Below are 27,975 nucleotides of genomic sequence, written 5' to 3' on the forward strand. Positions count from 1 at the left end.
GTCTTAGTAGGGGGAAGGTAAGGGAACTAGTATATGAAGGGAGTTTGACAAACTTGCAGACATTTAGCTTAGACTTCCAGAAGCCATATAAACCAACCATCCCTAGCAAGGAAGCCAATTAAATATTTACCTCTCCAGCCTGGGCATGGGAGGTGTTTGTTGTTGTTTTGTGTTTTTGCAGTTTGAACCCAGGAACCCATTACTACCTAGGTACACCCACAGTCTTGTGTGTGTGTGTGTGTGTGTGTGTGTGTGTAATTATTATTATTTTTTGAAACAGGGTCTAAGTTGGCTAGGCTAGCCTCAAACTTTCCATCCTCCTGCTCACTATGGTGGCAAATACCTATAATTCTACTGTGGAGGTTTTTCTTTTGAGTGTCCCAGGTGCCCTTGCCAGCAAGGGCCCAGAGCTGCAACAGAATGGAAAGCAAGAAGAAATCTATAGCAACATGTCTTCCTATTTTACCCTGAATCATGGCTTACATTTCTCTTTATATGAACTCTTACATTGTTAGCCAGATAGTTAGGGAAATTACAAATTTGGATAAAAGAAGTGGCAAATGCAAATGATAATAAAATAGTTACAGACTTTAGGCCTAGGGGTGCAGTTCAGTGGTAGAGCACATGCTTACCATTCCAAGCCCTTAGGTTCAATTCCCCAGCAACCAACCACCCCAATTTTTTTTTTTTTTGCCCGTACTGGGGATTGACCCAAGGCCTTGCACATGCTAGGCAAGTGCTCTACCACTGAGATATATCCCCAGCCCCCCAAAAATAATTTTTATATGGTTCCATATTTTAGACAAATTCCCACAAATGGGATAGTAATCCCTTAGTCCCACACTCCCAAAGAGCTCAAAGATAATAAAGTTGGAGTTAATAATACAAGAGAAGTCAGAGATGGGCTGGCACTGTAGCTCAGTGGCAAAGGGCTTACTTAGCAGGTGTGAGGCACTGGGTTCAATCCTTAGCACCACATAAAAATAAACAAAATAAAGGCATGCTGCCCATCTACAACTACAAAAAAAATTTTTTTTTAAAGAGAAGTCAGAGAAATCTTCCTCTATCTAGGTGTATGTGGACAGGAACCTTTTGAAAACATCAACAACTACTTCTGGGCAGGGATAAGGGGTAAGAAAGCTGCACTGGGAGAAGAGAGGGAAGCACAATAATTTCTTTGAGTAGTCATAGATTTGCAGAGGGGCACAAGTCATTCTCATATTACGTAGTGGTCTGAGGGGAGGATGACTTCCTTGGACATGCACACCCCTGTATCTACCTGTCTGTATACAACACACACATCACAGAACCGCAGAATCTTAGTGCTGAAAAGAACTTTTCAGGTCAAGTATTCCAGTTCAGCTCATCCATAACTGTCTCTGCCAAATGACATCTAGTCTCTGGCTTTAACACCCCCTAGGAGGTTTGGGAGTTGGGAAGAGGGGAGGGAATTACCTTGCCACTCTTCCTATTAGATTATTGTATTATCTCCTGTCCATTTTTAAGTCCTACTTTGGTCCTCACATGGAAATTGTCTACTCTATTTTATAAGATCACACGATTGGCTACATCTTATAGACAGCCTTATCACTCCTTCGGAGAGCTAGTGACTGAGATGCCAAAACCTAACCAAAACAAAAACACCACCTACAAACTGGAAGCAAGCACTTAATAAAATTTTGTTGAATGAATGAGTGAAACAAAGACCCAAATGAGAATCTGTTTTCCCATGGCGATGGAGCGAAAAGATGACAACACCACCTCTAGTACTCGGATCCCTCATCCTCACACGGACCACAACCTGGCCACCAATACGGAAGAGACTGAGAGACAAGCAAGAGCCTGGAGTAGCGCTCAGGTTCGGCCTTCAGCCAGGAGTTGAAAGCTGGGTGGCCCATGTTGCCATGGCACCGCTTTGGGCTCCACCCTCCCTCGCCCCCGTGCGCCCCCCCTCCACAGACCGGGTTTTGTCAGCCAGTCATGTGTCTCGCTGCGTAACCACACCTCTGCTCCTCCGAGCAATGTTAAGCGGTCACGTGTGATAGCAACAGGTCACGTGGCTACCGTCGCCCCTCGGCCCCCTTCCCTCATCACTCCCCTCCTCTCATAGCCCCCCTCTTAAAGAGGCTCCGACGGACCCTCTGCGCATGGGTAGCAGTCACGTGTCCAGAACGTCCGGCGTTCGCCCCTCCCTCCCCGTTTCCGCGCGCCTATTTGGCAGCTGGTCACATGGTGAGGGTGGGGGAGAGGGGGCCTCTCTAGCCTGCGGCCTGTGTCTATGGTCCCGCCCGTAACGTCCAGCTGCCCCGGACGGAGCTCGAGTGTATGGCGCCGAAGGAACCGGCTCCGGGGTCCCGATAACGGGCCTGCTCTCGTAGCTCTTGGCCTGCAGTAAGGTAAATGCAGCCACTTCTCAGGGATGGGGGCCAGTCCCCACCCCCCAAGATGCGTGCGCCCGGCGGGCTGCTTTTGGAAGGGTCGCCCAAGGGCGGGAAGTGGGGCCTTTGTGGTGGTGGATAGGTGTAACTTTAGGGACTGGGGTGTAAAATCGTCGATGCTAGATGTGCCATGTGTGATCTCCTTTGTGCACGGCACAGTGGTCCCCAAGAGAAAAGCATATATTTTTCTTTCAGTTTCACGTGGCCAGAGGAGTTGCTGGTAGAGTCATTGTGTTACCTGAGCGCGGCCTCTGGACTGTTGGGAAGGGGATGGGATGCTGATGATGGTGTTCATGTGGGAATCGCTTTACTGCTACATGCTGCTATCATCCTAACTCTGGAAGGACATTTTAATGGTAGATGTCTCTGTGATTGCAGGGTCTCCCCTTATCTGAGAATGGCTACCTCACGATATGAGCCAGTGGCTGAAATTGGTGTCGGTGCCTATGGGACGGTGTACAAAGCCCGTGATCCCCACAGTGGCCACTTTGTGGCCCTCAAGAGTGTGAGAGTCCCCAATGGAGGAGGAGCTGGAGGGGGCCTTCCCATCAGCACAGTTCGTGAGGTGGCCTTATTGAGGCGTCTGGAGGCTTTTGAACATCCCAATGTTGTCCGGTGAGAAGAAGGTGGAAGGGTGGGAGTGGGAGTAAGGGAAGAGACAACCTTTAAGTGGGATGCGTGGTCAGAAAAAAAGTGGGGAACCTGAGAGAATATGGGAAACTGTTATCAGATCAAAGGGGATTGAGCAATATATGACCATTTATTCTGGCCAGGCTGATGGATGTCTGTGCCACTTCCCGGACTGACCGTGAAATCAAGGTGACCCTAGTGTTTGAGCATGTTGACCAAGACTTAAGGACCTATTTAGACAAGGCACCACCACCAGGCTTGCCAGCCGAGACCATCAAGGTGAGTATTGTGAGTAGATCTTGAGAGATGGATTGGGATCTATGTTTAGAGCTTGGAATTTCAGGTATGGTGTCTGTTTCCAGTGAGTCTGTACCTCCCCCTTCCAAACCAGGATCTGATGCGCCAGTTTCTAAGAGGCCTAGATTTTCTTCATGCCAATTGCATCGTTCATCGCGACCTGAAGCCAGAAAATATTCTGGTGACAAGTGGTGGGACAGTCAAGCTGGCTGACTTTGGCCTGGCCAGAATATACAGCTACCAGATGGCCCTTACACCTGTGGTCAGTAGAAAGATGGGAGCTAAAATGGGTTCTGGTTGGTGGTAAGAGAATATGTATAGTATTTGAGAAGTTCTGTGCTTCATGTCTTCAGTCACACAGTTGTGATTCATAACTAGGAGCACTCTCACCCACTCCTGTTCCCTTTAGGTTGTTACACTCTGGTACCGTGCTCCCGAAGTTCTTCTGCAGTCTACATATGCAACCCCTGTGGACATGTGGAGTGTTGGCTGTATCTTTGCAGAGATGTTTCGTCGGAAGTATGGAACCCCAAAATCCTAAACTGTATCGAATTCTCCAAACCTTTTATTCATCAGCCATTATCTATATATACCATTCCCATATTTCCCCCATGCCCATTGATCCCCTTAGTGCTGGGGATCAAAACTAGTGCCTTGTGTGTGCTTGGCAAGCATTCTGCCACTAAGCTATGTCCCCAGTCCACTCTGCCCTTTGTTTTACTAGAATATTATTGACCACCTTTATCTATAACCAGAGACACTGAAATTTCCTGGAGTTAGTAATTTACTATCACTGTTCGTTTTGAACTGCTTAACACTAGTCATTCCACTACTTTCTTTGAAAATGATCACTACTTAAATCTTTTTCACCTCAGGCCTCTCTTCTGTGGAAACTCTGAAGCTGACCAGCTGGGCAAAATCTTTGAGTAAGTACCCAACAAGGAGAAAATGAATTTCCCATTTTGAGTCCTATTTCTGCTGAGCTCTAGATAGCAACAGGCTCTTTCCCTGGGGAACTGGAAAAGTTCCTGACCAGATTTCTTCTGTCCCCACAGCCTGATCGGGCTGCCTCCAGAGGATGACTGGCCCCGAGATGTATCTCTACCCTGGGGAGCCTTTCCCCCAAGAGGACCTCGCCCGGTGCAGTCAGTGGTGCCTGAGATGGAGGAGTCTGGAGCTCAGTTGCTGCTGGTACTAGTAACAGGCATGGGGTGGGATTGGGATGAGAAATGTAGTAGGTAAGAACCCAGATCATTGTAGTTCATGAGACCTTATTGGTGGATGGGCTGCAGTTATTACTGCTGTGAATGGCCAGAAAGGGACATAGAAGTAGCTCATCCCAGGATGTTGGAGGTGCAGGGTTTTTTCCCCCATAGCTTTCTAACCTTTGCCTCTCCCCTTAGGAAATGCTGACTTTTAACCCACACAAGCGAATCTCTGCCTTCCGAGCCCTGCAGCACTCTTACCTACATAAGGAAGATGATCCAGAGTAAGCATTGGAGTGGCTGCCACAGAAGGAAGAGATGATGCCATTTTCCCTCTTCTGGACACTTGAGTGGAGAAAACGCCATTGAGAAGGCGACCTCTGCCTTTCTCTCTGAGGCTGTGAAGACTCCTCCAACTTTTTACAGAGAATTTTTTGCTGCCTTAATGAAATTTTATACTCACCCTTCCTTTTGAGGCTTATCCTTCTCCTGCCCCCCCTCCCATTTCTATACACTAAGGGGTCTATCTCTCCTCCTCTTCCCTACCTTGATATTGGGGTCCTTTTTTTATACAGGAAAACAAAACAAGACAAAGAAATATGGTCTTTTCTTTAATGTTTCTTACTCTGATTGGCTTTGCCATTGGGTGATTTGAAAAACCACTTGAAAGAAGGAAGTTCCCTGCACAACTATAAAGACTCTTTCATTAAGCTACACAGGGCCTAGGCTGTCAGTGGAGCTCTTTGACTAGAGGTTAAGGCGGCTTATGTTCACTAAGCTTTCTCAAAGTGGGTCTTGCATCTGATTTACTCTTGGAGCCAGGCCAAAGCATGTTGAGGTGGTCCAGCATGCAGAAGAGTGAAAAAAAAAGAAATAGCTATGAGTGACTCTGCCCCACATCCATGCACTCCCAGGCTCTGTCTATATCCACTTGGGGAAACAGGGAGTTTTTCCTCCTCCTTACTTACTCTTGTTCCAAAATATGTCAGGACTTAAAGCCTAGCCATTCAATTAGTTTTAGGGAATGTGGCAAAGGGCCGTTCCTTTTTCTTAAACAAAAAGGGCTTTAGACCCTAAATTTTCCCAAAGGGAGGAATAAAAAGCTGAGAAAACAGGGAAAAGTCAGAAGGGTCCTTAGTATCATAGAAAGGCACTAGGATTAGCTCGAGGGTCCTTCTGATTCCGAAATCTCATTGCTAGCCAAACGCCAAGGATCTATGGGAACAAAGGAGGAGAAGCACAAATTAGTTTTGAAATTTGGGGGATACACTTACTAGAGAAAGAGTGTATGAAGGAACTGAAGAATATTACCTCCGTAAAGCTAAAGAATAATCCAACACCCCCCAGGATTTTCAGGGCTTCGTCTGAATGCTTAAGAAACTTTTCTCCACACATCTGGCATGTGGAACTCCTGTTCTTGCAAATCTGAGGATTACAAATGTGTTTACAGATAATGTAAAGTCCCTAGTAATAAAAATCCCGCTTAGCTATGTTCCCAGCATCCATATCCATATCTCCCCTTGTGCCAGTACAGTCCCAATACAAAGCTGCTAAAGAGGTAATGAGATTCCAATTAAATCGGCCAATGTGGGCATTGTCCTGATCTAGGTTGCTATTTTTCTCCCTGTTGTGCTTCCCCATCCACCAACTCACTGCATTGCAGGAAGGATCATCTTGGTACACAGTTGTGAGGTTGAACAAGCCACAGCAATCAAAACTTCTTTCCAGTTCATGCCTGGTGCTGTTGCTCATGACCCACCAAGAAGCATTGATGACATCTGTCTAGAGAATACAAGCAAAGGGAAGTTATCTCCTATTCCCCAACATCCTGATCTTGGTTCAAATGTCTCAGTTTCCCTGTTCTAACAAAAGAAGTCAACATCCGTTGGAAAGGAGTATATGTCACAATTACAGTGATAAATGTCTGCTTTGTCAGGTTCTCTAGATAACCCTCATGGAGAATTAACCATGTATCTCAGAGGAAGCGCATGGCTGAAGTAGTGGACCTAGGATGATTTGGGGGAGCAAAGTCAAGACTTAAAGTAAGGAGTTACGTCAGAATCCCACTTGGTAAGGTGGGGAAAGGCAAGCAAATACTTGGAAGGGCATCCCCTTACCTGTTTGCTTCGGTTAATAGCCAAACATGAGCAAGAGATTCCAAACTGGAAGATGAAGACCAAACCAAGGATGATCATGTACTGAGAGGAAGAGTTAATGGAATAAAGTAACCAGATTTTTTAAAATTTGAACTTTCTTTACATATATTAGTTGTAGATGGACATTCTTTATTTTATATAACTATGTGGTGCGGAGGATCAAACCCTGTGCCTCACATGTGCTAGGTAAGCATTCTACCACTGAGATACATCTCCAGCCCCAGTAACCAGATTCTTTTATGTTCCATTTAAAATAACCATCTGGTCTCATATGTTCGTAGAAATTACACAATCATGTCAAGTTGAAACATCAGCTTTTGCTGTTTTGCAGACTATGTATGATACAGGGAAGGTCAAAAAGACATGTCCCTACAATCAGAGTCCCATACCCTTTCTAACTTATTCCTAGACAAGAGCCCAGGTGCCCCTATCATTTCACACCAGGATACAAAGAATAGCAGGACTTGGTGGTGGTTGACAGCACCCACTAGTCCTGCAACTGCAATTAGGAGAAGGAAGACTCCCACAGCAATGACTCCTCCAATGATGTGGATGCTGGACACCAGACCCAGGCCCTTGCCCCAAGCAGCCACTCCAATGAGCAACAAGCCCACCAGCTATAGGAAACAGAAAGCAGGATACATTTCAAAAGAATTCTGGCATACAGCACAAAGTCTATCACAAAGGGAATCTGGCAAAAACTGGACAATCCAGGTGCGTGAATGGTGGGGGGAGGGGGAATGGGTGCTACAGAAACAGCTTTCCTGGGTTCTCTTTCCAAAGTAGGTCAGAATGGCTGGGATAGGGATAGGGAGACAAGGGAAATAATATACACATTGAATCCTTGGCGCTGTCTACCACTTGTTTCGATTCACGAAGTGAGGGATGGGACTTTATACCCACAGCCTTCACTTCTTTCCCCCCATCCTCAGACAAGGCCCCTGATCACCGGAAGTCTTTCCTCTTCCACGGAAATCCCCAGGAATCCCCTCCTCGCCGGAAGTTCCTGGTAATCTTCCCGGAACCCCCAGTACACCCCTCTCCCCACCGGAAGTCCCCTAGAGATTCACCCCACTCGCCTTTCCGCCGCGAAGCTTTCCCCCACTTCCAAAATCTCACCATGTAGACCACGTTGAGAGCGCACAGAGCATTCTTGGAGCAGGCAAAGCCTCCGCAAACCATCTCCCCAGCTCTGGGGACCAAGTGGTCCCAAGGACTTGGGGGGAGGGTCTTAGGGGACCGTCTTCAAGGACCCCGACAGCTTCTGTCTCTTTAAATCGAAGACGGCCAAACTAATTCTCTGCGCCTGCACGGTCCCACCCCTGCCTGTGGATTGGCGAAGCTCGAGGCTAATCCAGGACGTTGATGGCCTGAATGCCAATCAATCTGCTTTACGTCACCGACCCGCCTCCCGGTCCCTCCTTTAGTTTCTTCATTGGATGAAATTTATAACTGGGGGCCGGATTTCTAGAGAGTCTCATACCCACCGGAGCCTAAACTTCAAAGGCCCGGATTGAAAGCTGAGCTTTCAATGCTTAGGGTTGAGAGAGGGCTGATCTGGGGTGGAGGCTCTGGAGAAGCTCAGGGGAAAAGCGAGAAAAGGGGTTTCGAAAGCTGGACGAAAGGGCTCTGCCTCTCGAAGGCGAGCCTTCCCCCCCCCCTTTTCCCTTGTCTTGCGGTGACCTCATGATGACACCATTATCTTGTTATTGCGTCACACTGAGGAACGCCCCAAAGAGACAGATATTAAGCTATTTGGCCAGGCCACTCAGACCTCGGGTTGAGCATAGCACCACCCAGCAAACCCCCACACGTTTTGGGTACACTGGTACCTAAGTTCTGTTCGGTATCCCCGATTACCAGGGTGTGAATATGCAAGAAATTCAATTTGGAAAACAGCGGCCTTCGACTGGTGCTTTCTTGTTTGTGACAAAGCCACAAGAACACACACGGGTGTGCTGGGCATCTTCTTGCAAGCCTGATCCAGGGCTTGTGTTGGCGGGCGGGGGGGACGGAGACATAAAGGGAGGAGTGCGGAATATGAATAAATATGAGAGGATTCTCACGTTATCACTCAGAGGTGGGCACAATGGTTGGTCAATAACCGTCTTTTATTGCATAAATGCTTTGACACACCTACACACCTCCCTTTTCATAGGAGTGGGGAAAGACATAATCCCTCTCTCCCCCAAGAGAAAGGAGTAGTCTTAGTGGGAATGATTTGTGTGTACTTAGATTCTATGTTGCCTAAGCAATATAGTCTCACTGAGTCAGACTGCATGGGTTCCAATTTTGCCAGTTCTTAACCTTTGGCTAGGTATTTAAACTCTGTTCCCATTTCCTCATCTGTAAAGCATAACAATACACTTACTTTAATAACACACCTCTAACAGTTCTGGATTGTGAGGATTACCTGGTTACCCCCCCCCCATTTTATATGTGTGTGTGTGTGTGTGTATATATATATATATGTGTGTGTGTGTGTGTGTGTTTATATATATTTATTTTATGTATGTATTGTAAACTATTATACATTATACACACGTTAATTATGAAACTAATTGAACACACAACACAATAGTTTTATCTGGTTATAGGTTACTTTCCTTCTTTATAATTCATTCTACACATACACACACACACACACACACACACACATGAGAAATTGGCAGGCCAGAGAGGTTTAAGTCTTGAAACAAAGTAACTAAATCACACTACCTACCAACTTTTACCCCTAATCCTACCCTCCACTTCTATTTCTCCTTCAATTCCTTATGCACTCTCTTCTCTTACAGGTTCTAATTGAAGGTCTGACTATTAGGGAGAAGGGAAACTGTCTGGCAAGCATCTTGGTGTTGTGTGTGTGTGATGAAAAGGTCATTAAAACTGTAATCAGAAGACTATATCTTTGTTGAAAAGCTCACCTGTTTCTGGCCTCTCTGAGCCTCAGTTTCCTTTTCTATATAATAAAGATAAATAATCCTTCCCTTTGGGCCTGTTATGAAGACAATATATATGAAAGTGTATTAACTATTATACATTATACACATTATTATGAAAATAATTGAACACATATCATGATAGTTTTATCTGTTTATTGGTTACTTTCATTCTTTATAACTCATTCTCCCCACAACTAAAGGGTTACATTACAAGATATTAGTCTTCAGGGATCATTAAAGGGTGTGGAGAGTGGTAAGTATAACTGTACACTAGAATTCAGGGCTATGAGTAATAGACTACTTGTATATGTATTTCTGTGTGAGCTTGAGACAACACAAGTTTGCAGATCCCCAACTTTGGATTTGTACCTGAGACTGGCTGGCCACATTTTCCCACAAGTGACACCCATCTTAATTAGCCACCTCCCACAGGAGGCTCTGGGACACTTGCTAAGGTTCTCCCTCTACCTGACTGGAAAATCATACCAGGGGCTGGCTGGCAGGGCTGATGAGCCAACGCTAGAGGGAGTGGGAGGTGCAGGAGGTAGTGCTGTCCCAGGCTGTGGGTTTGAAACTCACCAGTCAGGAAGTGAGGCCGACAGACGGAAGGGCAAGCAGGGGCGGGGAGTTCTGGGGCACAGCAAAAGGGGCCTTCTAAGGTTTGGGGACTACAGAATCATGGGCTTCAGGGCCGGAGGTTGCTGTTAGTCTGGCAAGACAGGTCTGGGCAACATGCATGCCCAGAGGCAGTTGGCTATAGCCACAGTGAGAGCAGAAGTCAGACGACATGAGGTGGCCAAGCAGGCTCTAAGCCACCTCAGGAAGCTGGCAGAAAGAGTGGGTGACCCTGATCTTCGGGACAGCATCCAGGCCTCACTGAACAACATACGAGGTAAGAGAAGTATCAGTCCCCCAACTTGGATGTATCGGGAACCAGCAAGGGCATAGAAGAGCTAACAGTATCATGTATCATTTCTCAATCAGCTACTTCCTAGTCCCCAGGACACAGCTAGGACTCTAGGGAAGAATACATTTGGGGAGGATTGAAAAAGACACGGGAGTTTATCATTCTTCCTTTTCCACAACTCTAATCCTTCTCCCAAGAGAACAAAATACAGGTCACTGTTGACCTGACCTTCTTGGCAGTGGAGAAGCATGGGGAAGACGGGCTGTGACAGACCCATGGTAGATGTATTCCCTGCTTAGGGAGGATAGAACAGGAAGCAGTCGGGGCAAGAGGTTCTGGGACTGGATATTGTGTTCATTCCCAGGACCCACTAAGGATAAATGACCTCTTGTTTTCCAGCTGTAGACACACAGACAGACACACATACACACACTCTGGCTTCCAGGCACACTTAAAGACCATGCTCAGCATAGCTAAAGTGAAGAGAGGGTCCCTATGACTCTCCTTGGTCCCCTCTCCTCCTCATGTTCCTGTTCCTGTCTTCCCCCCCACATACCTTCCGCTCTACCTCCTTAGTGCCATTAGAGCAAGTGATGACAACACAGGGAGGAAGTGCTGCCATGGCAACACCATCCGCCACATCCTCCTGCCCACCCCAGCTTTCAATCCTGTGGTGGGGCCCTGGCAGGAACAGAATCTCTCCATCCATAAGGCCTCACCACTAAGGAACTGGTAGAACTGGATGTCACTTTCAGCTTGTTCTCATCTCATTCACCTCTGATGTAGCAAAAAACTCACAAAGGGAAACTTCCTAGCTCATGAAGGGTATCTGGTAGAAGCACATCCTCCATCATATCCTGATCTTTTCCAGTCACTTCAGTCTTTCTCCTTTTTTTTTTTTTTTTTTGGTGCTGATCTCAGGCCCTTGTGCATGAAAGGCAAGCACTCTGCCAACTGAGCTATACTCCCAGCCCTCCATTCTTTTTTTTTCTTCCTCTTCTTCTCCTCCTCCTCCTTTTCCCGCCCCCACCCCCAGTAATGGGGAGATTGAACCCAGGGTCTCTCACATGTTAGGCAAACATTCTACCACTGAACTACATCCCCAGTTCTTTTAGATTTTGACACAGGGTTTGGATAAGTTGCTTAGAGCCTCCTTAACTTGCTCAGGCTTGCCCTTTAACTTTTGATCCTCCTGCCTCAGTCTCCTGAGTCCCTCTGGTTGCAGGCTTGCACCACCACACCTAGCCAGTCCTCTCCATTTCTAGATGCTACTTAGGGACTCAAGAGACCATTCTTTCCACCATGGACAGCTTCTGCCACATCCTCTGATGGGCCACCAGAGCATGGGGGAAGGAATGGTTGGTTTGGGTTCCTAGTAGGACAGTATGATTCCCTTCCCATGTCTCCCTCTTTCCATTGTCCTTCTGAGGCTAGTGCTCCTCTCAGCTTCTGTCCCCACCCTTTGATAGTAACTACACCTGACTTTTCCCTTGACAGGCTTTGCATTTGGAAAGGCAGACCTCAGGGGAGTGGCACATGGGGCCTCCTAGGAAAGAACTCTTAAGGTCCCCTGACTTTAAAAGGGGGGCTCTGATGTTATAGTTCAGTGGTCAAATGCTTGCCTTGCATACACAAGGCTCTAGGTTTGATCCCCAGCACTTGGGGTGGGGAGTGTCCATGGAAAGCATACAATGAAAATATCTTTAAAAAAAAAAACAAAGGAGGAGAGAGGTGTAGGCCAGATAAAGAAGCTCCCTTTAGCTCTGGAAAAGGAGAGAGAAAGGAAGGTAGAGGCTGATGAGACTCCGTGTGTGTGTGTGTGTGTGTGTGTGTGTGTGTGTGTGTGTGTGTGTTTTACTGGTGATACAACCAAGGGCCTCAAGCAGGCAACTGCTCTACCACTGAGACCCCTAGCTCAAGGCTGTATTCTATATAAGTGATTTGTTCTACTCTTTCCCCAAGTCAGAAGTCTGTTACTATTGAATCCTCAAGGAAAACTGAGGCCATCAAAAGAAGGAAGGTAAAGGCAGAGCCAATAATTGTTCTTCACCTTCTCCTTCAAAAAAGACCAGTGAAGGGTCTCCTGAAATGGGGATGGTGGTGTCATGGTTCTACAGGGTGTGGGAAAGAAGCTGTTGACCTCCAGGACAGGACCTGGGAGGGACTGGATATAGGCCTCTTGAAGAGCAAAGGGCTCCTGGCATCCTGGTTCAGCCCCCCCAGACCGAGTGTGCCTTGGGCTCCTGCCTCCAAGAGCCGCCCACGGCAGCACTTAATATAGTCTCTGCGTCAGGAGGGTGGGATGCCAAATTAAGGGACCGCTTAGACTCTCCAAATCCTTAGGAGGGGTCTCCAAAAGGCTGCAGGGAGACCTCCTCCTTCCCAGCCCACTCCTGCCACTCCTGGGGTCTCAGCCTATCTTCCCCATAGGTCTAATTGCTCATGCTTCTCTCTGGGGCTAGAGGACAGAAAGCTTTGAACTCCAAGGCTTCTAGAAGGGTGAGGGACACAGTAAATGATGTCCAGTTTCTTCTGCCTGCTTCCTCTTTAACCTTCTGAAAGAGCCCTGCCCCATAAACCTCAGGAGACTGAATGGAAACCCAGAAGAGGCTGGCTCTTGCTGCTTCAACTAAGGGGTCTTTATATTCTAGGAGCAAAATCCCGCACAGGTGGGTAACCAGGGGTGAGGGTAGTACCTTCACTAACCCAGCATCCTCTGTCGGGTCCCCCACCTACTCTACACACTGATCTCTCCTCTCCCTCTCATCCCCACGTTTCTGAGGCACTCTTGGAGCTGCGGTTGCTATGGAGACTGGATGCATTTTGGTATTAGGGGGGGCTGTCAGTTCTACATGTATTTCTTCTTGTTTCACCTTGAGCTGGGGCCTTTGACTCACTGGGCAGCTTAGGCTCCTGAGCCCTCAGATCTCTCCACTACACACACACACACACACACACACACACACACACACACACACACACACCTTTTCTTATCCTGCTAATCCCATGTTTGTCCCCATCCCTAGGGAACACTTTCCAAGTTCACTTTGGGGCCATCAAATCAAGTTGGAACCCGTCAAAGAATTAAATGTAGGGGTATAGGTGGAGAGGGAGCTGGGTGATGAGAAAGGAAAGCATCTAGGTCCCCTGGGAGGGTCCGGGAAAGGGATTTCAGGGTTCCCCACTTTACCACTTCAGCTTCCCCAGAATTCGTAGCGACCCCAAGTTTGCTATGTTCCTGGCGTCTGCCCATTCAATAAGTCTATATTTACCCCTGTCCCTAAGTGCCACACCCCACAGTCTTGCTCACCAGCCTCGGTGTTCGAGAGGAGGGGGCTAGGTTGTTGGATATGAGTCCAAGTCCCAGGAAATCCAGCCCAGGATTTGGGAGGTAAATCCAGTCCTGGATTTTGCACCGCCCTCGCAGACAGCGGCGCTGCTAGAGAGGTGGTGGGGGGGGAAGGGGTAGGGGGGGCCGGGGGCCGCCTCCTCCTCAATGTGAGGGGAGCGCCCGGACACAGCGCGCATCCGGACCCAGCCGAGCCCGGGCAAGGCCCCCGGACTCTTCACCAGGATCTCACGCCCCTTCCCTCCCAGACCCCAGATCCGTGGGTTCCCACCCCCTCCTGTTCCCTCCTTCCACCCCCGCCGCCTCCTACATCTCCATCCCCAGCATCCTCCCCGCGCCCCTGCGAATCCCCCGCACCGCAAGCCCCACTAGCTTTCCATCCTCCTCAAGACCCCCTCTCACACCGCATCCCTGGCTCCTGGCCCTTCAGTCCCCAATCCATTCCCTTGCCTCCCCCGCATTGGCTCTTCTCTCCTAGCCTTCGGTCCCCTTTTCTGCCCCCTTTTTCTCCCTCTCCCTCATTTGCCCCCACTACTGTCCTCCCCGCCCTCCTCCGCCCATCTCAGCGCCCCCACCCAGGCCGGGGTGCACGGTCCGGCGCGCCTCCCCGGAGCATCACCAAGGTCCCGGGGCTCTAAGGGGGTGGGGGCGCAGGGTGGGGAGCATGGGGAGGGGGACCCCCATGTGATGGGAGGGGGGCGCAAGCGGAGGCGGCGGAGGCGGCGGCGACAGCGGAGCCGGACTGTGGGCTCAGCGGGGTCCGGGGGCTGGGGGCAGCGAGCAGGGCGGCCCCATGGCCGGGCCCCCCTGAGGCAGTCCGGGGGAGTCCCCTCCCCTCCCCAGCTCGGGGGTCTCCGGGCCCCATGAGCCGGGGCGCGGGCGCGCTTCAGCGCCGGACAACGACCTACCTCATCTCGCTGACCCTGGTCAAGCTCGAGTCGGTTCCTCCGCCGCCGCCTTCTCCGTCTGCTATCGCCGCCGGCGCCCCTGGGGCTAGAGGCTCCGAAACCGGGGATCCTGGCAGCCCCCGAGGCGCGGAGGAGCCGGGCAAGAAGCGGCACGAGCGTCTTTTCCACCGACAGGATGCGCTGTGGATCAGTACTAGCAGCGCGGGAGCGGGGGGTGCGGAGCCCCCAGCCCTGTCCCCGGCTCCGGCCAGTCCGGCTCGCCCGGTCTCCCCCGCTCCGGGCCGCCGACTCTCCCTCTGGGCGGCCCCTCCGGGACCCCAGCTCTCCGGGGGACTGAGCCCCGACCCCAAACCCGGGGGCGCCCCCACCTCCTCCCGACGCCCTCTACTCAGCAGCCCGAGCTGGGGGGGCCCGGAACCCGAAGGTCGGCCAGTCGGCGGCGTCCCCGGTTCGTCCTCCCCTCATCCTGGCACAGGCAGTCGGAGGCTCAAGGTGGCGCCTCCTCCGCCGGCTCCCAAGCCTTGCAAGACCGTGACCACGAGTGGAGCCAAAGCCGGCGGGGGCAAGGGCGCCGGTAGCCGCCTGTCATGGCCCGAAAGCGAAGGCAAGCCCAGGGTCAAGGGGCCAAAGAGCAGCGCCGGGACAGGAGCTTCAGCCGCGTCCGCTGCTGCCACCGGCGGGGGAGGGGGCGCTGCAGCCGCGACCTCTGGTGGGGTTGTGGTTGGGGCTGGAGTCCGAGGGAAGCTGTCCCCTCGAAAAGGCAAGAGTAAGACCTTGGACAACAGTGACTTGCACCCAGGACCGCCTGCCGGCTCTCCTCCTCCTCTAACCATCCCAGCAATCCCGGCTTCTGGCGCTGCCGTTACCGCCACCTCCGCGCAGCCCCCCGGGCCAGCACCTCCAATCACTCTGGAGCCTCCAGCTCCGGGGCTGAAACGGGGCCGGGAGGGGGGCCGAGCATCCACTCGCGACCGCAAGATGCTCAAGTTTATCAGCGGTATCTTCACCAAGAGTACAGGGGGGCCTCCTGGCTCAGGGCCCCTTCCAGGTCCCGTGGGCCTGTCTTCTGGCAGCGGGTCCCGGGAGCTGCTGGGTGCTGATCTCCGCGCCTCCCCTAGTGAGTAGGATCAGGGCCTGAGAACAAGGAGGGGAGGGTACCTGGAATGCTCAATTGGGGGTGGAGGAGCAGAAAACTAGGAAAGCTTTTCCCTTGGGTGGACGGGGAACCAAGCTCACTCCTCTGCTAAGGACTGAGGCAAATAAGAGGTCCCTGACGCTGGAGGAGCAGTTACACTGTGCACTGTGAGTGATGACTTGATTTTGGAGGGGGATTCAGAAAGCCTCAGAGTTTTTTTTTTTTTTTTTTTTTTTTTTTTTTTTTTTTGGTGGTGGTGGGGGGAATGCCCTTGGTCAGAGTGACTTTAGGAAATTGCTACCAGAGAAGTCCCAGATCCCACTTTCATCCTCTGCTGGATTCTGGGAGCGCAGAAACGTGCTTTGCCTTGTCTAGAGGGGCACTGAAGGTGAAGGGGATGAGAAAAGCTCAGTTTTCCCTGAGCACTTAGGGCAGGTGGCACGATAGTGACCTTGCAGACAGCTCCTCGCCAGGAACAGGTCTTCTAGGTTGAGAGCAGGCTAGTGGTGTTTTCCATACAGGAAAGGCGGACTGGGCGGTCCACAAGTGCGCGGGGGCTGGAACGTGCTGAATATTCAAACGTGAAGTGAGAGAACGCGGATAGGAAGCCTCACTTCCCCCACTGCCCACCCCCGCTCCACAGCAGCGTCGAAACCCGCCCGGGGCTGACCCCGGAGTGAGTGGGGTGGGGGGCGGAACTGTTGCAAAGGCAATTCTTACACCAGGAGAATTGGGAGGCCCTACAGGGCAAGGTAGTGCCACCCAGGGGTGTCTTTATTATTATTATTTTTAACTGGGGTAGACAGGCAGGGGACTGAGTTCGGCTCACAAGCTCACACTCCCCTGAGGGGAGGCGGGTCTGGAAGCGGGGGCGGCCCCTGGGGTTTGGCTCCGGAGCGGGTGGGAGCAGATGGCTCCGGATCCCAGAGTTCCCGCGGCAGCTGTGGCGCCCCGGGAACGTCCGGCCAGTGTCAGGCGCGGGGGCTGGACCCGGCGGGGCGGAAGGAGCATCCTTCCCCCCACCCCACCCTAGGTCTGTGGTTTCTCTAGGGCAGGGTTTGGATCCTTTCCCCATAGTTCTTTTAGACGGTGTTTGGGGGAAGCCGTGGGAGAGGGAGGTATAGGAAAATCCAAGCTCTATCCCTTGGAGTGTGTGTGTGTGTGTGTGTGGGGGTCAGAGCCACTGTTCGGTTGACCTTGAAAAGGGGGAGGGAAAGCCCTCACCTCAGTTTCTCTATGTGAAATGGAGATTGAGGAAGACTCACTCCCTTCTAAGTGCCAGAACCTCCTCCCAGGATCGGTCCTGGGAATCTTTCTGTCAGGGAGGAGCCCCTCCTCTTTCTTCCAGAGGGAAGAAGTTGCCACTGTGAGAGCCTTGTCTCCCGGTCTGGGGCAGGGACCCACCGTTTAGGGATGTGCTTTAAGGGAGATGCCAACTGAAGTATTTTTGTCTTGCTAGCTCTGTTGCTAAGCAACCACTGAGCGGTGGCAACAGCTGTGGGGAGAGCGGTTAGGATGGGAGGACTGGGGACCACTCTCAGACCTATCTGTTGCACAAACCTCTCCAGAGCAGGCAGGCAGGGTCCTGGGTATTAAAGGGACACTCAAAGAGAGGAGGGGTTGATGAGGGTTGGGAGTCCTCCTGGGCAGCAGCCTCCCCTCTTACTGCCCCTCTTTCCTTACAGAGGCAGTGGTCAATAGCCAGGAATGGACTTTGAGCCGCTCCATTCCTGAACTGCGCCTGGTAGGTAACCCAGGCCCTTGGCCGGCCTCATAGGCCCTGGAGTGGTTTTCCAACTCTCCTGAGAGTCTACCTTCATTGCACTATTATGGGGCTTCGATACACCCTCACAACTTTTTCTTCATTCTTTATGCTCCTGTTTCCGTTTGTCCAGGGCCCTCTTCCAGGCTTCTCATTTCTGACATCTGCCCTTTGTACCATTCATGTACCATTGCCTAGAATTGGGTACTACTTTCCAACTAGTGTCTAGGCCCGTGACATGCCATGCACACACAGGTCTAATGTTTCCTAAACAACACAAAAGAACTGGCACTGTGCTGCTTATGTTCTTCAGTGACGCACTTCAAGCTTGAGTTTATTTCTTACCCTACTTAAGCCATACTTATCACAACTGCTCTCTCTTAACTGACAGTTGTGCAGGACCTCTAGGACCTACTTGGGTGATTTAACACTGCCAGCCCCTTGGGAGTCTCTGGCGTGTGTAGACCCAAGCATTTCCCCCCTCATAATTCCCATTGTCTCTGCCTCACAACCTTGCTTTCAGGGTGTACTGGGTGATGCCAGGAGTGGAAAGTCATCGCTCATCCACCGATTCCTGACTGGTTCTTACCAGGTGCTGGAGAAGACTGAGAGTGAGTTCTCAGGAGCAAGAGTAAGCTAAGGATTGGGGTGGTGGATTCAGGAGTAAAATCAATGTCTGGGTAGTTATGAAGACCATGGGAATGGTGAAGCCATAGTAGCTAAAGTACAAGGAACTGGAAAGGTTTGATGACCTGGCTACCTCTGACCTAGTAAGCCTTTCAACTCTTCTGGACAGGTGAGCAGTACAAGAAAGAGATGTTGGTGGATGGACAGACTCATCTGGTGCTGATTCGAGAGGAAGCTGGGGCACCTGATGCCAAGGTGAGGGGCAGAAGCAGTGGAGAGGGTAGACTGATTGAGGACAGCATTGAATATGGGAGAAGACTCTGGTTTCCTAGGTCTCCCTCTGGGTAGTCCAGAGAGGTAGTGGACCTGTATGACCCTCCATTTGCCACTTCACCCCCGCAAGTTCTCAGGCTGGGCAGACGCCGTGATCTTCGTCTTCAGCCTGGAGGATGAGAACAGTTTCCAAGCTGTGAGCCGTCTTCACGGGCAGCTGAGCTCCCTTCGGGGGGAGGGACGAGGAGGCCTAGCCCTGGCACTGGTGGGGACACAAGGTAAGGAGGGGTTGAAGAGATAGTGCTTTCAGGGGAGGCCTTGGGATGCCCCTAGGATATTGCCCAGTGCAGTTGAGAGTTCAGTAAGGTGTAGAAATGGCTACTTGAATTTCAGTAAACCTCTGGAGGGAGCCTGATCTTCCAATAAGGAAGTCATGAAAGCATCACAAACTTTCCAACATCTGAGCAGAGAAAAGGGGACTGCCAGGGTGGAAAAGGCAGCCATGATGGCCATCTCTGTTCCTTTCCTGAGATGTCACCTACCTTGTGTTCTCACACTGCCATTTCCCAATGCCACCACCAAAGCACATAGAGAATCTCAAGTAGGATAGATACAAAGCCTTTTCCATTTCCTCCTTGCTACAGATGGGTCAGGCTGGTACCTTTTGAAGGAACTTATCTGAAAACAAAGAGAAAGCACCTGGAGAAAACAGAAGGGCAGAAAACCTTTTAGTTCTCAAAGTAGTGACTCAGGCTCTCAAACTTCACTGGGACAGGAAAAGCTTTGCCGGTATCCACCTGTATCTACCTGGCAGGCTCTCTGTCTGGATGCCTGTGCTGCAGGTGCCAGCCTCCACCTGTTGCTTTCCTCTTGGTTTCTCACTATAGAATGAGCAGTGCACCTGTTACTGATGGGCATACAACCTTTTCCTCATCTGCACTGCCATGTGATCTCTCAGATCATGGTTCCATAGATTTCCAGGGCAGGGTGATTATTACTCATGAGTTTCAGCCACTTCAGATGGGGTCAGGAAGCTACCCTGTCAGAATAGCTCCACTCTCCTCTGGAGTATTTTTTTGAACTGCTTATGCCTTGCCTTCTTACTTGCAGCTGCGCATGTGACCTGGGCCCTACACTCAGAACTTACATACTGCCATTCTATTTGAGCAAGGACAGATGCTCTTTGATACTCTGCCTTCAGTGGTTCAGCATAAGCCTGGAGCATAGATAAAGAGAATCATGAATAGTGGGGGGAAGGGGCCCCTCATCATATCCTGCCCCTTTCCTATTCCCTCAGACAGGATCAGTGCTTCCTCTCCTCGGGTGGTTGGTGATGCTCGTGCCAGGGCTCTGTGTGCAGAAATGAAACGCTGCAGCTACTATGAGACTTGTGCAACCTATGGGCTCAATGTGGATCGGGTCTTCCAGGAGGGTGAGTGTGGCTATCCCCAGTGTATGCAGGAAGCAGGGAGCTGAGAGCCTGGGATATTCTAGAGGACTGGAATCCAGGCCTCTTTGTCAGCCAATGACAGGAAATTAGCTTCTGTGGAAGAGAGAGAGACCAGGGAGACCAGAGAAGGTTTGCTTTATAGCACAAGATCTTTCTGGGCTCAGGAACTGGCAAGGCTACAGGGGGCATAGGCCACAGTGACAGGGAAGTTGGAGCCTATATTATCTGCTGGGGATTTCTCAAAGCTGGACATGGAAGGGTGGTCTTGTGTATCTGCTGTGCTCATTCCTCTCCCTCACCTGTTCCTTCAAGTGGCCCAGAAGGTGGTGACCTTGCGCAAACAGCAACAGCTTCTGGCTGCCTGCAAGTCCCTGCCCAGCTCCCCAAGTCACTCAGCTGCTTCCACCCCTGTAGCTGGGCAGGTGAGTTGGGGTTTGAGGGACAACAGAAAAGGGGCTGGGATCTGAAGATAGACACAGAATACCAAAGAGGTTTGGGGAGCAGGAGAAAAAAGAGGGAATGGTGGTGATACTAAGTGTAGAAAGTGCATTTGAGGAAATCAACCAAGTTTGAGTCACCATTTGTCCTTGAGCAAGTTGCCTCACTTCCCAAGATTATCTAGAAAATTGTATGGCATGATACTTGTGAAGTCAACCTTTGCAAAACTTAAAGCACAGTAACAATGCTAGTATATATTTTTATTATTAATTATAATGTAAATGAAGAGTGAGAAGATCAAGTAATATCTCCAGTTCCCCAGAATCGGATGTAAGAGTAGCTTCTCTGGGGAGGAAATAGCTCAGCTCTGCTGACCCCTCCATATGTCCTCAGGCTAGTAATGGAGGCCACACTAGCGACTACTCTTCCTCTCTACCATCCTCACCCAATGTTGGTCATCGGGAGCTTCGAGCTGAGGCAGCTGCAGTGGCTGGATTGAGCACTCCAGGATCCTTGCACCGGGCAGCCAAGCGCAGGACCAGTCTTTTTGCGGTATTGGACATACTGACTCCTTATTCTCCTGTCCTCTGTAACTTGCACATCTTTCCTCGTCCTTAGACCCCTGTTGGACCCTTCTTTATTTGTCTTCCCTGTCCTTCCATCAGTGTATCTCTCTATCAATCCTCTGATTCCAATAATCATTCCAGAATCGTCGCGGTAGTGACTCTGAAAAGAGGAGTTTGGACAGTCGGGGAGAGACAACCGGAAGTGGGCGAGCCATCCCTATCAAACAAGTGAGTAGTCCAGGGATTGGGGGGAAGGCAGGGAGTTAGTTGGTGTTAGCTGGCTTTTCTTTCACACCCCTTTTTCTGTACTCCAGAGCTTCCTACTAAAGCGAAGTGGCAATTCCTTGAACAAAGAATGGAAGAAGAAATATGTGACTCTGTCCAGTAATGGCTTCCTACTCTACCACCCCAGCATTAATGTGAGTAGCAGAGACTGGGCATCCTGGCCAGCCTTGGATACCCTTCCAGCTCTACCTGTCTGTTTCTGATAAGCACTAACATAATCTCTGGGGAGATCTAGTTCTATTCTTTTAAGTTTAGGAAGCATGTTAAGAACCTGCTGTCTGCCCATGCTGGCAGTCTAGAGAGAGAACACTTAGGAAGGGCCTATTCCTGGTCTGCCACTCAGACAATGCTTTATGGAGGAAATAATTCTGGAACAAGTCTGATGGGCTCCTCTCTTAGAAGTTCATTCCAGCCCTGTCAGTGCCTGGGGCCCCCTTTCCATCCCATACTATCGACTGCTTCCTAGAACCACCAAGGATCCTAACCTTCTCCACACTCTCAACTTTCTGTACCCCTCCAGGATTATATCCACAGTACCCATGGCAAGGAGATGGACTTGCTACGAACAACAGTCAAAGTCCCAGGCAAGCGGCCTCCAAGGGCCATATCTGCTTTTGGTCCCTCAGCCAGCATCAACGGGCTGGTCAAGGACATGAGCACTGTCCAGATGGGTGAAGGCCCTGGTGAGTGGGGCTCATGACAAGGGGGAAGGAGAGGATCCAGAGATGGATAAAAGAGAGGGATAAGAGGGGAGTAGGGGTTGACCCTGGATAAGTGGGAAAGTAGGTGATCAGGAGGGACCAAATAAGGAAGGGTACAGGAACACAGAAGTTCGCTGACATTTTATCCTCTTTTCCAACAGAAGCCACAACTCCCATGCCCAGCCCCAGCCCCAGCCCCAGTTCCCTGCAGCCACCACCAGACCAGAGCACCAGGCACCTGCTGAAACCAGATCGGAATTTGGCCCGAGCCCTCAGCACTGGTCAGTGGGAGCACCCTTCATCCACTATCTTTCAGAGCCAAATAGCATGTAGATGGGAAGTGCAGTGGGGTTGGAGGCCTGGATCTGGAATAAATGCACAAGTGGACACATGGAGTGTCTGCTGGGTGCCCAGCACCAAATAGCCATACTGTGTCTATCATGATGGTTAAGACACATGGGCTCTAGAGCCAAACTGCCAGAACCCAAATCCTGACTTATCACATGAGCAAATTATTCAAACTCTCCATGTCTAAATTTCCTCATTGTTAAAATGGAGATAATAGTTTCTATCTCATGGGCTTGAGACTTAAACAAACTGAGAACATTGTCCAGCATCAACATTTAGAATGTCTGAAAATAAAAAATAGTACATACATACGTATGTATAAAACATTGTAACAAATGATCCTCACAACAACTTTATCAGGTCAAGATTACTCTCCACATTTTAGTAATGAAGAAATTGAGACTTACAAGATTAAGTAACTTACTCAAGGTCTCAAGGCCAATAAGTGGCAGAGTGAGGATCTCAGTTCATATCTGACTCTGAACATGTCCATCTCCCCAGGGATGATCTAGGGGGCTTCTCCTGGAGAGGGACAGTTGAGGAAGGACACCCCGAAATGCCAAAGCTAGTTCAGAGGAGAAGACAGGCTATCAAGAAATCAGGGGTGGGAATAAGCTCAATGGAAGAGTAACTTGCCTATTATGTGGGAGGCCCTGGGTTCAATCCCCAGTACCACCAAAAAAAAAAAATAATAATAATAAAATAAAATAAAATTTAAAAAGAGGAAGAAGAGGGTGTGGTGGCACATACCTATAATCCCAGCAGCTCTGGAAGTTGAGGCAGGAGGATTGTAGGTTCTAAGTCAGCCTCAGCAAATTAGCAAGGCTGTAAGCAACCTAACAAAAGGCCTGTCACAAAATTAAAAAAATAAAATAAAAAATAAAAAGGTCTCGGGATGTAGCTCAGTGGTTAAGTGACCCTGGGTTCAATCCCTGGTACCAAAAAAGAAAAGAAATCAGGAAATCTGGGCAGGGGCTAGAGCTCAGTGGTAGAGTGTTTACCTAAGCATCCTCAAGGTCCTAAGTTCAATCTCCAGTAACCCCCCCCCAAAAGCAGGAAATTTGTGGAGGGGCAACTGAGGTAGCTGTGTCCCCCTCCCTAAGACTGTACCCCATCTGGAGACCTGAGCCCCCTGAGTCGGGAACCCCCTCCTTCTCCCATGGTGAAGAAACAGAGAAGAAAAAAACTGACAACACCATCCAAGACCGAAGGCTCGGCTGTGCAGGCTGAAGGTGAGGCTCTGGTTGGCCATTCCATTCCCACGCTGGACCCTCATCCCCAACAGCAGATCCCTGGCCTAGTTCCGCAGCAGGAGGAAAAGTGCCTGAGCTGAGTGTTTGACTGTCATTACGACTGCACATAAATGAGTGAAATAATGGATGGACTTTTCTCAGCCCATCCTTCCCCTGTTCCTCAGCCAGTGCCTTTCCCCCAGTAATCTCCAGCCCCTGTTCTCAATGACAAGCATAAGTCTGAAGCTCCTGCTCCCTCTCCTAATGACTCTCTAGTGCCTGTTCCTATCCTCATCTCTACTTATGACCCCATCCCCTGTACCCCCAACCCTAATGACTCAGCCACTGATCTCAGTGTCCCTGTTGACTCCCCAACTCCTGGACTCTGGCCACCCAACCCCTGCTTCAATAACCTTTAAGTGATCACCAGGCTCCCTCAAAAAACCTGTCCACAGCAATACCATTCCTGTCCCCCAGTAACCCACCCCAGGCATCAGTGATTCCTAGGTCCCAGGGCCCTCTCATTCCAGCCTGTGTCCCAGCTTCTGTTCCCTTCCCCCATGTTCACTCAGATCCTGACCCTCCCTCCTCCTCAGAGACCCGGCTCCTCTCTGATCATGATAACTGTCCCCATTGCCCCTGCTTTCTGCCGGGTGCTCAGACCCGGGTTCCAGATCTGCCTACTCTCATGGCTCTTGGCTTCCGCTCCACTCTGCTCTGGGGCCACTGACTTTAGTTCTGCTTTCTCTCCCCATCTGTCTGTCCTGCTTTGTCTCTGGCACTCTGTCACTCTCTCCATCTCTATATCTGCCTCTCTTTTCTTGGTCTCTCTGTTCTGCTCTCCATTCTATCTCTATCTCCTTCGCTTCGGGAAACCAGCCAAGCGCAAAATGTGGAAACTAAAATCCTTTGGTAGTTTAAGAAATATTTATAAAGCAGGTAACAAGCGGGAGCCTGGAGGGGCGCTCAGCTGGGGTGCAGAGGGGTGGGGGTACCCCTGCCTTTCCCTGCATGTGCTCGGGCTTCCTGCTCTCCCCGACCCTCTGCTTCCCCTTCCCCCACTGCCCCATTCCCTGGGGCTCGGGATGGACATCAGGGAGGAAGGGTCTGGGGAAGGCAGCCCCTGCTTGAACTCTGTCCCTTATGCCACCATCCCATCCCCCACTCAGAGGAAAACTTTGAGTTCCTGATCGTATCCAGCACTGGTCAGACGTGGCACTTTGAGGCAGCCAGCTTTGAGGAGAGGGACTCCTGGGTCCAGGCCATCGAGAGTCAGATTTTAGCCAGTCTGCAGTGCTGTGAGAGCAGCAAGGTCAAGGTAATGGTTGAGGGGATGAGAGGAGAGAGGGATGAGAAGAGAGAGGGAGGAGAAGGGAGTTCCTTGTAAGAGTCAATAGTAATCCCAGCCCTCTCTGCAGCTGCGCACAGACAGCCAAAGTGAAGCCGTGGCCATCCAGGCGATCCGGAATGCCAAAGGAAACTCTATCTGCGTCGACTGCGGGGCCCCCAGTGAGTGCAAAGGGGCAGCAGAGGGTCCTTGGAGGTGGTGTCTCTGGCTAGGGAGTATGGTTCGCTGTAGGTGTAGTCGGTAAAACCGGAAACCGACCCCCGCACTCCGTCCCCAGACCCCACGTGGGCCAGCTTGAACCTGGGCGCACTCATCTGTATCGAGTGTTCTGGTATCCACCGGAACCTGGGCACACACCTGTCTCGCGTACGTTCGCTCGACTTGGATGACTGGCCGCGGGAGCTGACCCTGGTGCTGACGGCTATTGGCAACGACACGGCCAACAGCGTGTGGGAAAGCGACACTAGGGGCCGCGCCAAACCCACACGGGACTCTTCGCGGTAGGTGTGAAGGAACAGAGGCGGCGGGGACAGGCAGTTGCTGGGGTCCGAAAGGATCCCCTGAGTAGAGGACAGAGGTCCTAGTTAGAGGTTTCTAGAACCTTTCCATTGCTCCCTGGTTCTGTAGGGAGGAGCGTGAGTCATGGATTCGCGCCAAATATGAGCAGCTGCTGTTCTTGGCGCCGCTGGGCACGACCGAGGAGCCGCTGGGCCGCCAGCTGTGGGCCGCTGTGCAGGCCCAGGACGTGGCCAATGTTCTCCTGCTTCTGGCCCATGCGCGACACGGGCCGCTCGACACCAGCGTAGAGGACCCGCAGCTCCGTTCCCCACTTCACCTGGCGGCAGAGCTCGCCCACGTCGTCATCACGCAACTGCTACTGTGGGTACGTGAATGGGGGACGAGAACCTCAGAACACGACTAGCGCGGTAGAGCCCGATGTTCCCAGAGAAACCCTGGAGGTGGGCTTGGAACTCTTGGGGTGTCGGTGTGCGGGTGTGGGCCCCTCGGGGACGCGAGGTCACGCGGCGATTTCTCTCTCTAGTATGGCGCGGACGTGGCGGCCCGCGACGCGCAGGGCCGCACGGCGCTATTCTACGCCCGTCAGGCTGGAAGCCAGCTGTGTGCCGACATCCTTCTGCAGCACGGGTGTCCAGGCGAGGGAGGCAGCACAGCCACCACGCCCAGCGCGGCCACCACGCCCAGCATTACTGCCACGCCCAGCCCCCGCCGCCGGAGCAGCGCAGCCAGCGTGGGCCGTGCGGACGCCCCGCTCGCGCTGGTATAGTTGCCCAACGGCGGGAGAGACACCCCTACCCCCTTGCGGGCCGGGCACGAACACACCGGGTGGACAGCTGGACAGATGCACGCACTCACCTCTCCAATCCGCACCCCGCCCCACGGGAGCACTTCCTACCCTCACGAGGGCACAGCCCCCACGCCTCCCAGAAGACACAAACTCACCTCCCTCTCCCCAATGAGGCATGGAGACACCCCAGCTCAACACGCTCCCTCTCCACTGTTTCCACCCTCGGATTGCTCTGGGTCTACCCGCTCGGTGTTTGCAGAAAGGGACGTCCCTGCCGCGGTACCGGTTCCAGGGCGCTTGGACATGCCCGCCCGCGCCCTCTAGGGGCGGGAAAAAGACCCAGTCCTGCCTGCATTCAACAATCCACGGCAGGAGCCCAAACCCAGGCTGGCTCCTGGGGCGACGCCACGCCAGAGGGAGGGGTTAGTACGTGGAGCGCTAGCCCTGGGACTTGGGACCGATACCGGCCCCCCCCCCCCTTCAATGCTGATCTCACTGCCCAGTAAATGGGGGAAGGGCAGCGAGGGGCAGGACCCCAGCTGCCTGTGGAGGTGGAGGGGTCCCCAACCCTTTCCGTGAAAGGGACCATGAGGAGTGGAAATCAGGATGTTCCCCTACACCTACCCATGGGTAAAAGTAAAAGGCCAGGGGGAGCCAAGATCCTGGGTCCTTCCCCTAATATCTTGGGAGGGAGAAAGGGTGAAGCAGGAGCAGGCTAAGGGGGCTGGGGAGGGGCTTTGTAATTTATTGCTTTGTTCCCCAACATGGGAGTGGGGTGGGCATGGGCGTGGGGAGGGCGTTCTGGGGTAGGGGGAGCCAAGGGTGGGCAGGGGGTGGGGTGGGGTGGGGGTGCTCTCGGGTTGTGTCTGTGCCTGTGACTGCGTACCTGTGACTGTGCAGCGCCCGTGGTGATCTGGGGTAGGGGGCACCCCTGAAATGGGACCCCTCCCCCATTATTTCTTTCTGTCCAGCCCCTCCCTCCCACTGGAGCAGCTCCAGACCTGTCCCTCACCCCAGTGCTCTCTCCCAGCCAGGGCTGAGAGGATGTGCAGTGGTTGCGTTTCCAGGCCCTCTGCCCCATCCCCAGAATGGGAGTGGTGGGGTGAACTTAACCTGTCTGAGCCCTGCCTCCCTCAATCAACCCAGTCCTTGGGCTGTCTGTGTCAGTGGTTTCCGGTCTTTTTTTTTTTTTTTTTTTCTGGCTAAAATAATTTGCAAAAGACCAGGTAATTGGGGAGGGAGCGGGGGTGGGGGAGCAGGGGATGCCCCCCTCATCTCCTCTGAGGCAGGTGGTGTGAAACTTCAACAGCAATTAAAGAGGAAGTGATTTTGTCTAGGGGGTGAGCTGCTGGTCTGTTCTTGAAGAGACAAGTCAGGGTACAGCCTTGGTGAAGGCCCAGAACTGGAGGTGGGAAAGGGCCAGGCAGAAGTCCCTCCCACTGACCTGAAGCAGGGAAGTACCAATGGGCATGGAGGTGGTTCCCTCTTGTACAACAGCCCTGGGTTCATGCAGTGGAAAGAGATGGGCAGGTGGGAGGAACTGTGGGGAACTTGGAAGCAAAGAAGTCACATTTAGAAGATGATACCAGTTCTAGAAGAGTTGGAGTGTGGTGCTTGGAGGAACAGATAAGGCTGTGGTAGGTGGTGGGTGTGTGGTGAAATGACATGGTCA

The 27,975-nt window shown here is 51.5% G+C and overlaps 3 protein-coding genes across 10 annotated transcripts; 2 read left to right on the plus strand and 1 right to left on the minus strand.

The window, feature by feature from the left end:
• Positions 1 to 2,165: 2,165 nt before the first annotated feature.
• Positions 2,166 to 5,168, plus strand: Cdk4 (cyclin dependent kinase 4). Of its 2 annotated transcripts, XM_005335701.5 has the most exons (8): positions 2,170 to 2,396; positions 2,817 to 3,053; positions 3,212 to 3,347; positions 3,460 to 3,627; positions 3,775 to 3,884; positions 4,241 to 4,291; positions 4,421 to 4,556; positions 4,769 to 5,168. In XM_005335701.5, exons 2-8 carry the CDS (start codon positions 2,836 to 2,838, stop codon positions 4,856 to 4,858), a joined length of 909 nt encoding a protein of 302 aa, XP_005335758.1. In that variant the 5' UTR covers positions 2,170 to 2,396; positions 2,817 to 2,835; the 3' UTR covers positions 4,859 to 5,168. The 2 variants fall into 2 exon arrangements, with proteins under 2 accessions (XP_040136340.1, XP_005335758.1); XM_040280406.2 differs by lacking the exon at positions 3,460 to 3,627 and having other exon boundaries at positions 2,166 to 2,396.
• Tspan31 (tetraspanin 31) lies at positions 5,169 to 8,058 on the minus strand. 5 transcript variants are annotated; one of them, XM_005335702.4, is made up of 6 exons: positions 7,846 to 8,057; positions 7,176 to 7,343; positions 6,688 to 6,768; positions 6,224 to 6,352; positions 5,882 to 5,995; positions 5,169 to 5,785 (listed from the first exon to the last, which is right to left on the minus strand). In XM_005335702.4, the coding sequence occupies exons 1-6, from the start codon at positions 7,906 to 7,908 to the stop codon at positions 5,711 to 5,713; spliced, it is 630 nt and encodes a 209-aa protein (XP_005335759.1). In that variant the 5' UTR covers positions 7,909 to 8,057; the 3' UTR covers positions 5,169 to 5,710. The 5 variants fall into 5 exon arrangements, with proteins under 5 accessions (XP_005335759.1, XP_077909372.1, XP_040136343.1 ...); XM_078053246.1 differs by lacking the exon at positions 7,846 to 8,057 and adding an exon at positions 7,806 to 7,826; XM_040280409.2 differs by lacking the exon at positions 7,846 to 8,057 and adding an exon at positions 7,560 to 7,686.
• Positions 8,059 to 14,038: 5,980 nt separating this feature from the next.
• On the plus strand, positions 14,039 to 26,963 carry Agap2 (ArfGAP with GTPase domain, ankyrin repeat and PH domain 2). Of its 3 annotated transcripts, none has more exons than XM_078053234.1 (19): positions 14,039 to 15,949; positions 17,653 to 17,711; positions 18,253 to 18,340; positions 18,526 to 18,611; positions 18,760 to 18,907; positions 19,927 to 20,061; positions 20,392 to 20,501; positions 20,911 to 21,069; positions 21,225 to 21,311; positions 21,398 to 21,502; positions 21,889 to 22,051; positions 22,231 to 22,350; positions 23,521 to 23,649; positions 24,529 to 24,588; positions 24,819 to 24,967; positions 25,068 to 25,158; positions 25,275 to 25,497; positions 25,625 to 25,880; positions 26,040 to 26,963. In XM_078053234.1, exons 1-19 carry the CDS (start codon positions 14,788 to 14,790, stop codon positions 26,280 to 26,282), a joined length of 3,573 nt encoding a protein of 1,190 aa, XP_077909360.1. In that variant the 5' UTR covers positions 14,039 to 14,787; the 3' UTR covers positions 26,283 to 26,963. The 3 variants fall into 3 exon arrangements, with proteins under 3 accessions (XP_077909360.1, XP_077909361.1, XP_077909362.1); XM_078053236.1 differs by having other exon boundaries at positions 14,040 to 15,436; XM_078053235.1 differs by lacking the exon at positions 24,529 to 24,588.
• Positions 26,964 to 27,975: the final 1,012 nt, after the last annotated feature.

Source organism: Ictidomys tridecemlineatus, chromosome 6 (genome assembly GCF_052094955.1).
Source record: "Ictidomys tridecemlineatus isolate mIctTri1 chromosome 6, mIctTri1.hap1, whole genome shotgun sequence".
NCBI classification, from domain to species: Eukaryota; Metazoa; Chordata; class Mammalia; order Rodentia; family Sciuridae; genus Ictidomys; species Ictidomys tridecemlineatus.